The 15,041-nt window shown below is 50.8% G+C and overlaps 1 protein-coding gene across 1 annotated transcript; it reads right to left on the reverse strand.

Moving 5' to 3' along the window:
- Positions 1-813: 813 nt before the first annotated feature.
- On the reverse strand, positions 814-14,116 carry LOC120809256 (beta-2-syntrophin). The gene is made up of 7 exons (XM_078097100.1): positions 13,041-14,116; positions 4,794-5,010; positions 4,473-4,677; positions 3,366-3,508; positions 3,070-3,266; positions 2,717-2,907; positions 814-2,608 (listed from the first exon to the last, which is right to left on the reverse strand). The coding sequence occupies exons 1-7, from the start codon at positions 13,867-13,869 to the stop codon at positions 2,516-2,518; spliced, it is 1,875 nt and encodes a 624-aa protein (XP_077953226.1). The 5' UTR covers positions 13,870-14,116; the 3' UTR covers positions 814-2,515.
- Positions 14,117-15,041: the final 925 nt, after the last annotated feature.

Consider the following 15,041-nt stretch of genomic DNA (forward strand, 5'->3'; position numbering starts at 1 on the left):
TTAATAAAATAAAATGATACAATTTTGATTTAGCATTTCCACACACTGTATAATATCCATTACTAAGACGTGTGAACATTTAGGGACTTTTATTTTTTACACACTATACATTTTAAATAACGTGGCTTTTGAAAACGTTTTCCCCCATTTATTTTCCCAATCCAGAGCCAGCTATAACTCTGTACGACTCTTTTCAACCCGCAGCGTGTCATGTCTGTACTTTAAATAACACTTTGCACTTCCTGTCCCTGATTCATCTACATTCCGACCAACAGATGCTTTTAATGTTGAAATTGAAAAGAGACTTTGGAATAAAAAGCACCGGAAACTTGGGATGGATCTAGTTTTTCCAATTGGAAGAGTAGAAGGTTCAACTCTTTTTAGGGCTTAAGACAGCTGATATTATGGAATTATTCCGATAAACACACTTGCCCTGTAATTCCCAGCTCAGAGTTTGTAATCATCCCACTTTCTAGCCGCATTGAGCTGCATTTCAACATACGGATTCAAACTCCATTCAAAAGTTCAAATGTTCTTTTAAAACCCATTTGGATTTCTCTCTTGATTTGAGCTGCTTTTCCATCCAAATGCCAGACGGCGATGAGCCTTTTCACGGCCCGAGAGAAAATGACATATTCTAGTTTTACTTCCGTTTTTTGGTTCCAGCGTATTGAAGAGATGCGTGAGGCTGCTGCACGTTGGAGTAGCACTCACACGATTGAAGGAAAAAACAACAACACGTGCCTCCGAGTCCGAGTCCGTTATAAATCGTCAGGCCCCTGTGATCTGATTCTGCCACAAACAAACACTCTGTGATTTGTAACAGTTTTATTGGTAGGTATTTACATTTGATTATTACATTGTATATACGGCACGCTGGAAGGAAGTCTAGAGGAGTTTGCATATGACAGGTTGCCGCTTCCTCCCGTTGTGCTCCATGATTGTGAGCGACGCGAGCTGCCACGGATATTACCTTTGGTTCAGAAACCCACTTCGTGGAAACGTTGCTTTGCATAGACGGGACGGCCTCCCCGTCGCCAGGAGGCGAACGAGGCGCCTCGAGGGGGAAGCAGAGGAGAGGTTTTACATTCACAGATTAAAAAAAAAAAAAAAAAGGGGGCTCCGTTGGTTAGTGCGTGGAGCTGAAAGACGGTGGACCAACTTAAGACAATCAGGTCTGCGCAGCGGGGTCGGACCGACGTGGAACCAATGGGAGGAGGGCGGAGCACAAGGGCCACACGGGGACTGACGCACGCGGCGCTACATGGGTACGCGAGTCCGCTCGGTGTAAGAAAAGAGAACGAAGAAAAAGGCAAATTAAAACCCTCACGAGGACGTCCGAGTCCCAAAAAACAGAAGGAAGGTGGTCCCGTATCCGAGGACGGAGCTTCACCCGGGCTTCACTTCTCCGTTGTGTCCAACAGAGGCCCCACCGACTGCTACGGTTCCCGTAGCAACAGAAACCGAAAGACGGTTTCCCCGGGAAAAAAACGACCGGAGCGACCGGAGGGGGCCCGCGGGGAAGACGGGCAATGAGTTCGCTCACGGCGAACTAGCGCGCCAACTAGCGAATAACACGCGGCGGTCCTGACGCGATTTCATTTTTCGTTTCAGTCACACGTGCGTCGGCGCTCCAAAGGCCTCCGTTGTCACGGAGACGGAGGGATGCGAGTAAAAGCTCAGGGAGGAAGCGAGACGGTTTGCGTGACGGTTACTCCCTCGGACTTTGGTCGGCGCCCCGAGGCTTTAACGGAAGCAGAAGCAAAACGCCGTCGTCTAACCCCAAACACAACGGGACGCGTGTTTACGGTCCGCGGCCAGGAGAAACGCTGGCGTCGGCACGGCAACGGGACACCGGCTACCTCAAGCAAACGACCGCCATCCACTACTGAGATCAGTATGAGGAGGTCATGCCATCGTCGGGTACACACACACACACAAAACAACAACAACACAGTAACATGAGTTACTGTTAGCAAGTAACACGCTTCGCACTATAAGAGTAAAACTATCGCTTGCAAAAGTTGGAAGCTTAAACTTTATCGCGGCAGCAAAAGAAGAAAAGCGATACAAAGAGTTCCTTGGATACGTTTAACGTGTGGAAAGGCACAGTTGGCGCTCCTGATTACGACAATAGTTAATGCGCTAAAAACGCACACACACACACACACACACACACACACACACAGGAAGGCTGTCGTGGAATGATAGGCATCGTCTAAAAGTCCTTCCGGAGCTTCTTGGATAACCTCGCGTCAGATGATCAATGCATCGTTTCATGGAATGTTCGGCTATTTTTAGTACTCGATACTTTTCGTGCAACCGTCTCTGGACACTTCATGGCTTTCATGACGCCGTTCCCCTTTATCGCAATACAAATGAACGCAACAGGCTGGAGGAGAAGTAGGAAGTCTGACTCGCGGCTTCAGCTGGAGGAAAAAAAAAAAGAGAAAGAAATGGGAAATGAACCCTCGGGTCTCGGCGCTGCGGCGGCGGCGGCGGCGGGCCGGCTCTTTCACGTCAGAAGGCCCATTCGGGTGAGCTTGGCTGACAGGAAGGAGTGGAGGACGAAGACGACCGGCTTGGGACCCGAGTGGAGGTCGAACACCTGGGAGGACGGAGAGACACGCCCCCCCTTTTACCAGCCGCTGGTCACGTGATCCCAACGTCAAACACCACTGACATCATTACTGTGCGTTTCATCCCATTGTCTCACCATCTCTCCCTCGGGACCCCCGAAGTCCAGGTACAGGTTCCTCATCCCGTCGTCGGCGGACATCTTGAGCTTCTCGTAGGGGTACCTGAACAGCACGGCGCCCCCGGGGGGGTCCGCCGGCTCCCTGGTCACCGTGAAGCCCTTCTCGTAGTGCAGCGTGAGCCGGACGTCCTGCCGGTTCAACGTGCAACCTGGAGGGGGAGGGAGGGAGGGAGGGAGGGGGAGGGGTTAGTGAGCTCTGGGGCGGAGCTTCGTGAAAGCACCAACGGGGAGCCCGCCCCCTCCACACAGCGGCCATGTTGCTACGGAAGCCCAGAAGGGACACACACACGCACACGCGCACACACACACACCAATGGAGACTTCTTTGATGAGCTCGGCGGCGGCGTGCGCCCCCTGCACGAGGGCCCGCGTCCACGTCGACAGATCCCACTGGGTCTCCACTCGGAAAACGTGGGACTCGATGCCGCGGCCGGTGCCCGTCCGGGTGACGAACGCCGTGTCCGAGCCCTGCGGCGGCGAGCCCCGGGCCCCGCGACACTGGACCAGCCTGGGGAGGAGCGCAGAGGAACACGTGTTGGCAGCGGTCTGCTGGAGCGTGTCCACGGGGAGGCGTTTGAAGGCGAGACGCGTGTCTTGGCGTCCTCACCTGGTGGCCAGCAGCGGGTGCGTGAGCAGAGGCGCCGACCAGGACTCCCGGCTCCACGGCACCGACTCAAAGAGCAGAATGTCCTTCTCCGTCAGCGCCATGACCACCGGCTTGTGCTGCTGCCGACCGCCTTCCAGCTGCACCTGAGGGAGGGAGCGCGTCCAGACAGTCAGCGCCCGCGGGCACGGACGGCGGCGCCGCGATCCACGAAGGACATCCGTCCCCGTTCCACTCGCGTGAAACAGTTACCGACCCCACAAAGTTAAATCTTCTTAATTACAGATACGCCGGTCGATGCCAGAAACGTGAGCAGATGCAAATTACAACAGAGGTATAAAGACGTAGTTTCACAGGCACACGTTGTACACAGGTGAGGCAGTTTGACGATTATTAAAACATTTAAAAAAAAAACTTGAGACCACCTTCCCATATAAATTGAGATAAATGACTTATTGACCATGTTAATCTCTTTCTTGGGCATTTTGGGAGGTGATGTGGTTAAATAGCTCATCCTGACAGTCAGTGGGCGCCCGAGTGTCAGGATGAGTCACGGCTGACTGAGTGTGTGTGTGTGTGTGTGTGCAGCCGCCGCCGTCAGTGGGCGGGCTCTGCAGGAAACGGTGCGACGCAACGGAAGACGCCACCAGCGCTTCCTGTTTGAACCCGGTCAAGATAAACAAAGCCAGGCGCGGGGACCCGGCCCTGAAGGGGGCCCTTCATCGCGGTGAAAAGGGTTAAACGTCCAAGAAAACACGGGCTTCCTGTTCGCTGCCGCGGCGCAGAGATCTGTGCGCGGGCAGTGATTTTGGGGGAGAAAAAAAAAAAAACACTTCCTTTCTCTCCTTCCTTTCAAAAGCAACCTGTGTTTCAACTTTCGTTTCTGGACGACTTGAAAAGCACCAAACGTTGACTGCGATGGGCATAAGGAACTTCCTTGATGCATGCTAAGCTAGGCTAGGCCCGTCCGTGAACTCAATGAAACCGTAGAAAAGTCTAGTTATGTAGTTATTGGCCTTCCGCCTGTGATTGGATGCTTAATAATGATTTAAAAACCATTGAAACTGCATGTTCCCATCGGCCGAGCGGGGGAGTAAACACACAAAATACCTGTTCGGCCAGCCAGCCGATGTGCTGGAGATGGGGGTGCGCGGGGGACGAGGCCCCCAGGTAGGCGTTGACGTGGGCCAGCGTGTGCGGCAGCAGGGCGGCGACGTTGGTGTGGACGGCGGTGAACCAGGAGTTGGCGGTGGCGCCGTCCTTGCAGCGCAGCACCACCGTGTGCTGGCCGTCCGGGGAGTGCAGCTCCAGGAGCCTGAGCGGGACGCCGGCGATCGAGAGGAAAATAATTTAAAAAAAATGTCTTTCAAAAGTTACGATATTTTAGCCTTTTTGCGACCAAACGTCGTCGCCGCCTCGTCCCCGGCGTACCTGTTCTCCAGGTCGGGCATGGTGAGGTTCCTGCTGATGAAGCACATCTTCAGGCTCATGACCTTCCGGTCCCTGGGCGAGGCGCCGCAGTGTTTGGGCGACCCGGAGTCCTCGCTGCCGCTGCAGCTCGGCGACTGGGCGCGGGCGCCGTCCCACGGCAGGTCGGCCACCAGGGACGGCTTCTTGAAGAGGGGGGAGACCTCGCGGATGTACTTGACTGCGGAGGACAAAGGAGGAACGCGGTTTAAAAATCAACCAACGGACACCTGATACCTGATCATTTATTTTAATTTGGTACCTTGATGCCATACTCGATATCTGATTATGACACCAGGCTCTTAAACGTCCCGCTTCCCGTCTAAAAGGCTGGATCAGCTGGTCCTGCTTGGTCCAACACCATCATCAACAATGTACGCTTCTCGTGAAATATTACCGTTTGGCTTTTGAGAAAAAAAATCTCTGAACCGTCTTTAAAACCGGATCGAACAAACGGCTGCGCTCTGCTTTCGCTTGATCCTCGTCCGCGTTGACCTGCTCTGCGCTCGTGTACGTACGTTCCATTCAGCAAAACAGTTTAGAACTAAAGTCATTTCTAACTCTCGTGAGTTGTTGAAGTGTAAATCTTGCAGGTTTTGGAGAGAAACTTGAATAAACGCAGCATCAAATGCGTGAAATGAAAGTTTCCCCCACGGCGCTCGTCTGAACCGGCCTCATTTTTCGGCCCTTTTACAAATATTTGAGATCCACAGAAACATCTCATCCTACTACAATAAACACGGAGTTTGCTCAGCTGTTAAACGTCCGTGGGATTCTTCCCAATAGCACCCAGTCGCTCCTAAATACACTTTGGGGCCCCGTTCGGGGTGAGACTTCAGAAAACAGTCGCAGGAAAAGCTTTGGCTCAATTCTGTCCATTCTGATCCGCTTGGTAAATTTGGCCCCGGGGGGGGGCCCCCTCATTACCAGCTTTTGTCCCCCCCAACGCACGTGTCCGCTTCGCATGCACGGAGTGCGTCCGGGTAGGTGTGCGCATTGGGTCGCCGGGTCGCACGGGTCAGATGTTTGGACGCACTTCCTCCTCCAGTCGACTGACGACGCGTGAAACCAAACTCTCTCTCTGTGTGTGTGCAGGCGAGGTCACTGTCGAAGCTCACCGTGTTGGTTTTGGCCGGCGCAAGCGTGTGCACGAAGGGCTGCAGAAAGATGAACTCCTTTGCGACGCATGAGTCCCTACACGCTTTGTGTGTGTGTGTGTGTGTGCGTGCGCGTTACGCGGCGCATGACTCAAGGAGGAAGGGCCGGTAGAGACGCTGAGGCAACCAGCCAAGAAAGCAAAGGCTCATTGCCGCCGCATCGCCCACAGGCTCTGCAGACATAAGTGCTTCGGGGGGGGGGGGGGGGGGGGGAGTGTTTATGCCCTCGGGCCGCGCAGAAAGGGGGAGGGGGGGCGGCGGGGAGGGTGTCTTTTCTGCAAAGCTGCGCTTTCGGGCCTAATAATCGGATTTGCCGCAGAGATGTGCGGCCGAGATTTTTTTTTTTTTTTTTTACGTCCGCAGAGAGACGACCCCGGGGGGGGGGGGGGGGGGGGGGCGCTGCTCTGCGGTCTACATCATGTTTACATCTTCGCATTTCCACCCAATAGCTCGCCGAGCGACGCTGCTCTCCGGGCGCCCCGGCGGTCCAGCGTCATGTGTTTCGCAGTACTGCGGCGATCTGCAGTCGTGTAGCATCGCGTGTCTGCAAAGCGAGTGCCCGTCAGCAGGTCCAACTCCCCGCGACATGAGGCGCAATGTGTGTTATATTTGGAGCTCACGCCAGGACCTGCAACCAGAATAAGCTCCTTTCCAGGACGGCCCAGGTCTCCTGTGTATGTGGGGGGGTGAACTGAACCTGAGAAGCCGAAGAAGTCTGGAATTAATGCACGGACGGAACGCGCAAATATCTCTGCTGGTGGCTCAATTTGAAAAGAGGCAAAAGAGCTATCCGTGTCAGTCCTACCGGATAACAGGTTTTAACTGGGAGCTGTGCGTGCATGTGCGTTAATGTTCTGCAGATCCACCCGTTTAATCAGTGGCCCAGAGAAAGAGGAAATGGGAACAATTCGTTTTGCGTCGCGGGCCGACGGGAGTTGCACAACGAACGTGGTTCTCTGTAAAGGGGAACGTGGGAGCAGGTTGTCACCATTATCAGGAGTTTCTGAATTTGTTGATCTCACTACTTAGAAACTGTTGGTTCCAGCCGATTATGACCCTCGGATAAACAACAGCGAGAGGAGCTGCTAGCAACGACAATTCCGACCACCACGAAAAGCAGCAGGCGAGTCAGTTAGCATTAGCCGCTAGCAGGCGGCGGGCAGCCGGGTCCCCGCTTGGTCTAAACAAAACGGAGCTGAAGGCTGATGTTTTATGGGGGATTGTTATAGGAGACACGCGTTCAAGCTCTATTAGGTCAAATATAAAAACTGAACATAAAAAGTTCTGGTGTTCAAATCTTGTGGAATGTGGGTTTTTGGCGGGAAACTTGAAGTAATCCAGTCGTTTCAAAAAAGGAGATTTTTAGGTATTGGAAAATCTTTAAATATGGCGCCATAAATATGGTAATGTCACATTTGTCCATTATTTTTCTCCACTTCTCTGGCTCTAAATTTCGATATATAATATGTTTATTGACGTGCTATGATTAGGAATTGGGTGATACATTAACGGTGATACATTGCCGCCGTGAAGCTTGTGAGATGTTGCCACCGCGGACCACCGTCCATCTGCTCCTATTCAACTCTCTGGCTAAATGAAAGCGCCGTGAGCGCCGCAGCCTTTAGACGGCAGCACTAGGGCAGCAACATCGAATCGATAAAAATCGATGATTAAAAGCGTTGGCAACGACTTTCATTATCGATTCGTTGTGTCGTTGTCCCGTTTTCAGCGTGAGCGACGTAAACAAGCCTCCTGTTCACTCGTCATCCAGCTGGTCAAGCTAGCGTTAGCTCGCTAATAACAGCAGTAAAGCAGTTAGCTAAGACTAAGACACGTTTTTATTTACTCGCCTCTTTTGGACCATTCATTTTTCTATGCGTTGAGGGTGTGTTTGTGAGTGTAGTATAGAGAACTAGTTCTGACGAATTTGAGGTTCCGTTTTAGAATAAAGGGTTGGAAATTATAGCTTTTTAATGCCGTTTAAAAAAAAAAAATCAGATTAATCGATTAATCGAAGAAATAATCAACCGATTAATCGATTATCAAAATAATCGTTAGTTACAGCCGCCAGCCAGCACGGACATCCAACAGTTGGTCACGAGACGTGGCCTCTGAAACAGCCGAGATGCTGCATCCATTTCGCCCTGTCGGCAACGGCCGCGTCCAGCTCCAGTCACGCCGCCCGCTTTCCTGCCGGATAATAAATCGATCTCGAATAGAAAATGTGCTTTCAACTCGCACGCCATGTCTGTCGGCCTCTTTGTTGGGAGTGAAATGAACTCATTAGTAGTTCTGGCAGCACCGCTTTTGCTTCTAATTAGGTCCGCACACAGAGGACCAGTTACATTGTGACCTTAAACGTGTCATTTTGACGCGTGCAACGAAGACATGTTTCGAGCGCAGCTTGAAAAGCTCTCTGTGCGAGAGGACAGGAGGGGGAAAAGGATGCTGTGCAGGAGCGTGGAAGAGTCTGACTCGACATATTTGGTTGCGCGCACACGCAACAATCTGACGGTATGGCCGAAATTACAAAATAATAGCTTGCAGAGCAGCGGGTGAGGCAGTCAGACCCCAGCTTTGGTATTTCCCCCCCCCCCCCAAAACTGCCCAGAAATTCCTCTGTGGTTTGGCCTGCTGCTCTCTGGTTTCTTACAGTCTTACTGTCTCTCTCTAGCTGTCCCCCTCCTGTCCCCCATTCTTTCCCTTCCCTCTCGGACGGTTTTACCTCCGTCTTTTGCTTCTTAAACTCGTCCCCTTTTCATTCTCCCCCTTTTACCTCCTCCCTCAAAGTCCCTTTGTGCATTAGAGAGCTAATGGGAACAACATGTCCGTGTGTGTGTGTGTGTGTGTGTGTGTGTGTGTGATGGACGTCCTCACGCGTGCAGACACACATTCACAATGGCGTCGGGAACTCGTTCAGGGGGGCTTACTGATCGCTCCTCTTGTTCAAACCCCGCTTCGTATCTTAAAAAGGGGACGATTTGATGACGCCGACATCCGACAATTCGGGTCCACGTGACAAGGCGAACGCAGAGATGCGACTTCGTGAGCTACAAAATGTGTTGGGAGTGAAAATGTGCAGACGCAGTATAATTGCACATTTGCACATAAATCAGCCTTTTTGGCACTTCCTCTGTGCATTTGTCAAAGTCAATATGCTTTTGGTTAGACGTTCTACTAGCAGAACTAGATCAGTGGAGATCTCTCAAGTTCATTTTAGGGCCTTTCTTTGTAAAGTGGCTAAATGACAGGAGGTGTCAAAAGTATTCACATTCATTACTCAAGTAGAAGTACAGATACTGGGGTTTAAAAAGACTCCTGTAGAAGATGAAGTATCGACTCAAGCGCTTTACTTAAGTATAAAAGTACTGGTTTCAAAACTACTTAAAAGTAGAAATGCAAAAGTAATGTAAGAAAGTCGCTGTGTTGTGCCAGACTCTCAATAAAACATTTAGGACAAACTCACGGTCATCATCTAACGTTACGTGGAATCTGCGTGAGGAAGAGGAGGAAGAGGAGGAGGGTCCGTGTCGATAAATACCAACTTTCCACCGCTTTTCCCACCCGGTGTCGCTCCGATCTGCCGGCGCATCGCGGAGAAAACCAACCGGGTGTCTGGATGCTAAATGTTTATACTTCTCATCCAACCACAATCACGTTCACTGTCCGCATGGCGCCGTTTATCTGGATGGGGTTTTTTTTGTGTTTGTGTTTTTGAACTACGACAAGCCGGAAGTAACGAGGCTGTTTTTAAAATGTAAGGAGTAGAAGTAAAAAGTCGTCTGAAAAATAAATACTCCAGTAAAGTATAGATAGCCAGTAAGTATTTGTACTTCGTTACTTGACACCTCTGCTAAATGACACCACTAATCCCGCCACTGAAGCACTTGAGGAAATCACGAGTGTGCGATCTACAACACCGGCACCCTATAGGCCACTTTCCTGTGAACAGCGACTGTACGTTATCGCCGACTAGAATACGGGTAGATGAAATCCAGCGTTCTGATTGGTTGAGAGTGGCTCACTGGGGTACATTATGACCACCGGACAATAACCACTTGACTCGACGTACGTCAGGATACGGGACAGGTCGAAAAGTTTGATGGGGACGATTTGTTGGAGAAATGATCCATCTGACACATTGTGCTCCAAACTCTCAGAAATATTGGGACACCTGAAAACAACGACACGTTGAATGATTGATTTGCCAAATCTATACAACTGGATACCACTGAAAATATGCAAGAGAGTACCTGAAAGTTAAAACCAAGCAGGTTGTACTGTAGAAAAATACTTGAAACACTAAAATATTTACGAAATTAACTTTCCCGTGTACTTGTATTTCTGACGTATTATGGGAATAAATGTTTGCCGTTTCCAAATCATTGAAATAGCCCAAACTAATTTGTGTTACAGCATTAAATGGTCACTTGTTAGCTGGCATGAATCTAACTAGTTAATATATTTACTACTAACATCTAAAAATCAAAATTGGCAAACTGGTGCGTGTCCGTCGCATTCCGGGAGTCCATTTAAAGTTCTCCGGCTGGACACCAGCGACATATCTGCCGATGGGACATCGCAGGCACCGCACTGACAGGGGCCCAGTAGGGGGGGCCGAGCGCACCCCCCCCCCCCCGTCCCGTCCCGTCGGGCAGATCTCGGCCCTGGTTTCCCTCAATAGCCCCTGTGTCCTCCAATTACCCGCACGAAAGGGCTCCTTCCTCCCGCCGCCGGGATTAACCAATGAGACGCCAGCTGACAAACTAATCATCTGGACATGTGGGATATTATGTCGGTCAGCTGGCGTGGAGGGGTGGTGGTGGTGGTGGTGGTGGGGGGGGGGATTAATCAGTCCGGGATACGTCATGGGTTAATGGGGCAGAAAAGCCCGTATTCAAATCGCTCCTGTGGCCAACAAACCTTCACTCAACGGGCGAAACCAAGATCCCAGGCGACCGCATCCGGCCCCAAATACCTTTATCAACATAATAAGGAGCTCCAACTCCGCATATCCGCCAGGTTACGGCTTCATGCCAACAGGTTAAGCGCCTTGCCCAGGGACACATGGACGCAGAGGTCGGCAGGGCCCCCGGCATGGAACCGCCACCCCTTCCGATTGGAGGACGACCCTGCTCTCCGCTCAGCCGCGGTCGCCCACGCTCACCACTAAGGCTCAACTTATTCCCCCGCGTCGGATTGTCTCAACTCGGCGCGTATTCCATCTCTTCACGTCCCCCCCATTGGTTCAGTTCTCTCTGTTTTAGGTGAAACGATCTTGTGTGTCCATCCTGGATACAATGAAATAAGATTGAAAGAAGCCAAAGAAGACGAGAGACTCTGGAGTGGAGCTGGAATATTGGGATCGACAACCTTTACAGATAAAACACTTTCGCCTCCGCTGTTGACCTTTGCCCTAAATATGCACATGCGAGCGGAGGTCAGGAATGTGGGGCACCTAAGCTAATTGTGAGGGGGGGGGTATGTGTCGTGTACGTGGCATGGCGTCCTGGGAGAGACTCGCTCCGTCGTGGGAGACGGCAGGAGGAGACACTGGGAGGACGCCCGGAGCTCGCCTCTGGCCCCAAGCTGACAAACAGTGACGGAGGGCCGACACATTCTTCCCAAGCTTCCCATTCATTTGCTGCTAGCCAGAAAAACATTCGATTAAATATTGAGCAACCTGTAACTAAGTGTTCAGTTGCTGCAGACAGAGCAGCGCTCACTAGACGTTTGTCCCCCCCCCGTTAGCTCTCCCTTTTATCTCCGTTTTGGTCTCCGCCAACTCTCAGGAGAAACATCTGGCCCTGTAGCCGCTGGACGCCGGGCGCTCAACCCTGGCCGGCCGCCCCCACGTTGCAACTTAACAGGCGGGTGAAAGTATCAGGAGGCAACGATTGAGGGTCATTGAACGGTTGGGTGAAAAATGCCACAATGGTTTCATTTATATTCCGTTTTGCAGTTGCATCAGACAACAAACAAGTGAGATGAATAATACACGTTCTATGGCCTCATACGACTTGTACATTTCCAAACGCACTTATTATTAGTTGGTGGGATTATTCACAGTCCTTACATGTTTTAGGACACGCTTCTACTGTAACACACTTCTGCATTACGCTACAATTGGTTGTCTATTCTGCTCTGTGCTGGTGAAACATGTGGATTTCCCCTCAGCCCACGAGCATGTTCCTCTTTGCGTTCGCTCACGGGCAGAATCAGCGCCTCACAGAAACCGACGTCATCGTCTCGTCCCCCCCCCCCCAGCAACCCGCCGAGGACGACGTGTGGAACTTCGGCAGCGCTCCTCCTCTGGTCCCAGACCAGCCGGGTCATGGGGGCCCTGATCGATCGATCGATCAATCAATGGCAGCATGAGTGCTGGAGGTGTTCAAGGCGATGGTTGTTTCGCGTGTGAGATGATGGCAGACAACGTGCATCCTGGGAGTCTTATTCAAAAGGAACCCGTAGTGTGAATACCATATCCTCTTTATTAATATAGCCCCTCCAGGTCATTCTTACACTGCTGGAGACGAAGCAACACTACATGTATAAAATTTACATTTTGATGTTATTAGTTTAGATTTTTATTTTTTATTTTTAAGTAAATTTATTGTTAAAAGTTTGAGTCTTATTTCTGAGATTCAGGGTGCAGGTAAGACTACCGCAGATATGTGTTTATATATCTGTCTAGTTTAAACTATAGTGCGTATATATCTAAATATTATAGCCTTTATATATATATAAATATTATAGCCTTTATATATATATAAATATTATAGCCTTTATATATATATATATAAAAAAATATTATATATATGTATTATATATATATATATTTTATATATATATATTTTATATATAAATATATTATATATATTTTATATATATATATATATATATTATATATATAATACATACTATATATAAAGTATATATATATATAATACATACTACATATAAAGTGTATAAGTAAGAAGTATAATAAGTTCTGGGGCCGCGGGGCTCTCCTCTCGGCCTCGGCGAGTCCTCGCCGTAGCGTGGGCTCACTTACCCTCCAGCGTTACTTCTTTCCCCGCCTTCTTCAGCGCCTGCACCGCCAGGTCGTGCGTCGCCTCCCGCAGGTCGCTCCCGTTCACCGACAGGATCGCGTCGCCCACCCGGAGAGCCCGGCTCTGGTCGGCGGCGAGCCCCGGGAAGATCTTGGAGATGAGGATCGGCATCCGGTTCTCGCGGCCCCCTTTGATGCTGATCCCGAGCCCGCCGGACTCCTGTTTGACAACTCGGACTTTCCGCACGGCTTCCGAGGAGCCGTCCGGGCTGAGCGCAGCGTCGCCCTGCCTCGACCCGAAGCTGGACCCGGGGCTACCGTAGCTGGATCCGGGGCTTCCGAATTCAGAGTTCGCGCAGTTATTCGGGTACTTCCCGGGGCTGTTGGGGCCGTAGTTGCCGTCGGTTTGACACCGGCCGACACCCCCGCGCCCCGGGCTGCCGCCGCGCGCCCTGCCCCCTTGGTTCTGGCTCTGGAGCTGCTCCGGACCCGAGGGCGGCACGCGAGCGGGGTTCCCCGGACTCGCCCCCGGCTCGTTTCCGTTCGGCACGCCATTCCGCGGGGCCGCCGAGGAGCCGTTGTAGTCCCAGTGGTTTCCCCCCGGCCCCGTCGCCTCCGCCTCGGCGGTTAAAGTCAGCGTTTCTCGGGTGAGCTCGGCGGCCACTCGGATCCAGCGGTCGCGCAGCAGAAGGTCCAGTTGGCCGCGTTTGTCCGCCCGGGTCCAGACTGCCATTCCTAACCGGTGAGGCTGCTCCGCGCTCACACTGAAGTCACCGACCAACTTTTTTTTTTTTTTTTTTGCCCCTCTTTCTCTCGGAGCGCGCACGAGCATCGACCAGGCCGCGCTGCCCCCGCGTCGACACACCCACCCCCGCGGAGGCTGCAGGAGGAGCGCGGGGAAGAACCGGAGGACCCTCCTCCGCCCTCCGGCTAAAAAAAAAAAAGGAAGGAGAAAAGAACAACTGGCTGTGACGGGCCAGTCCGGAGACGGCTTGTTGTTTGAGTTCAAGCCCTAAAGCTGTCCGGCTTCCACGCGAGAAAGCCAGAGCAGAATGTCCGGTGAAATCTTTCAAAATAAAACATGCAAAAAAAAAAAAACATTAACGCTACGTCTTCTTTTAGATTTGGAAAGCCACAAACACGCATACAACGTAGTCAAACGCATACATGGATAAGTTGGATGTTTTTTTTTTGTTACTCTGAAATACGACATGGACGCTTTTGTAATTAAAGGTTGACGAAGGAGCAATTAAATTTCTTTTCCATTTTACGCATTTATTCTGAAGGAATAATCTTTCGGCTTCCCGTTTCATTAGTTCTGTCGCCGTTGCTGCGGAGTGACAGCAGCAGACAGCCAATAGAAACGTCGCCCTGAGCGTTATTTATTCATGATGGAAGGGGCGGGACTCTTGGACGCATTACGGATCCGCTTATTACCCGCTCAGGTTGCCTCACTGTGCGGCCTCCATTAGTGGATGCAGCTGCCCGCTATTACTGTAGTTCTCATATTCTGCAGGCTTTAATAACCGAAACAGAGAGACACTAAAACGCTCCGTTTCTGAATCACCTTTATAAATGTGTCTTTTCCTTCAGTCAAAACCAAAGAATCGCAGAACAACCGTTATAAATACACGAAGGAACGTGAGGCTGTGATGTTGAAATGAGAAAATACTCCCCCAAGAGAGCTTGAGACAAGATGTCTGTCCCTCCATCGCAGACAAACGCGTCTGATTTCCCTTCACAAAATCACTAAACAACACGTCGAGAAACTCTTTCTTCTTGGGTCCACAAAACTGCACTGACTTCAACCGCAGAAGTGGTCAAATACGATGAATAAATCATTTGCTCGCCTCTGCTGTGGTGAGACCTTAATATCGAAGGAGGCCGGACAATAGGACACGATTTGAGATTATTATAGTCCCTGCATTTCGATTGACAAGTAATGGTAAATATTCATACTTCATCTTGGTGAAACGTGGTGAAAAACAGAGCCAGAATTAAAAA

Source organism: Gasterosteus aculeatus, chromosome Y, assembly GCF_964276395.1.
Source record: "Gasterosteus aculeatus chromosome Y, fGasAcu3.hap1.1, whole genome shotgun sequence".
Taxonomy (NCBI): Eukaryota; Metazoa; Chordata; class Actinopteri; order Perciformes; family Gasterosteidae; genus Gasterosteus; species Gasterosteus aculeatus.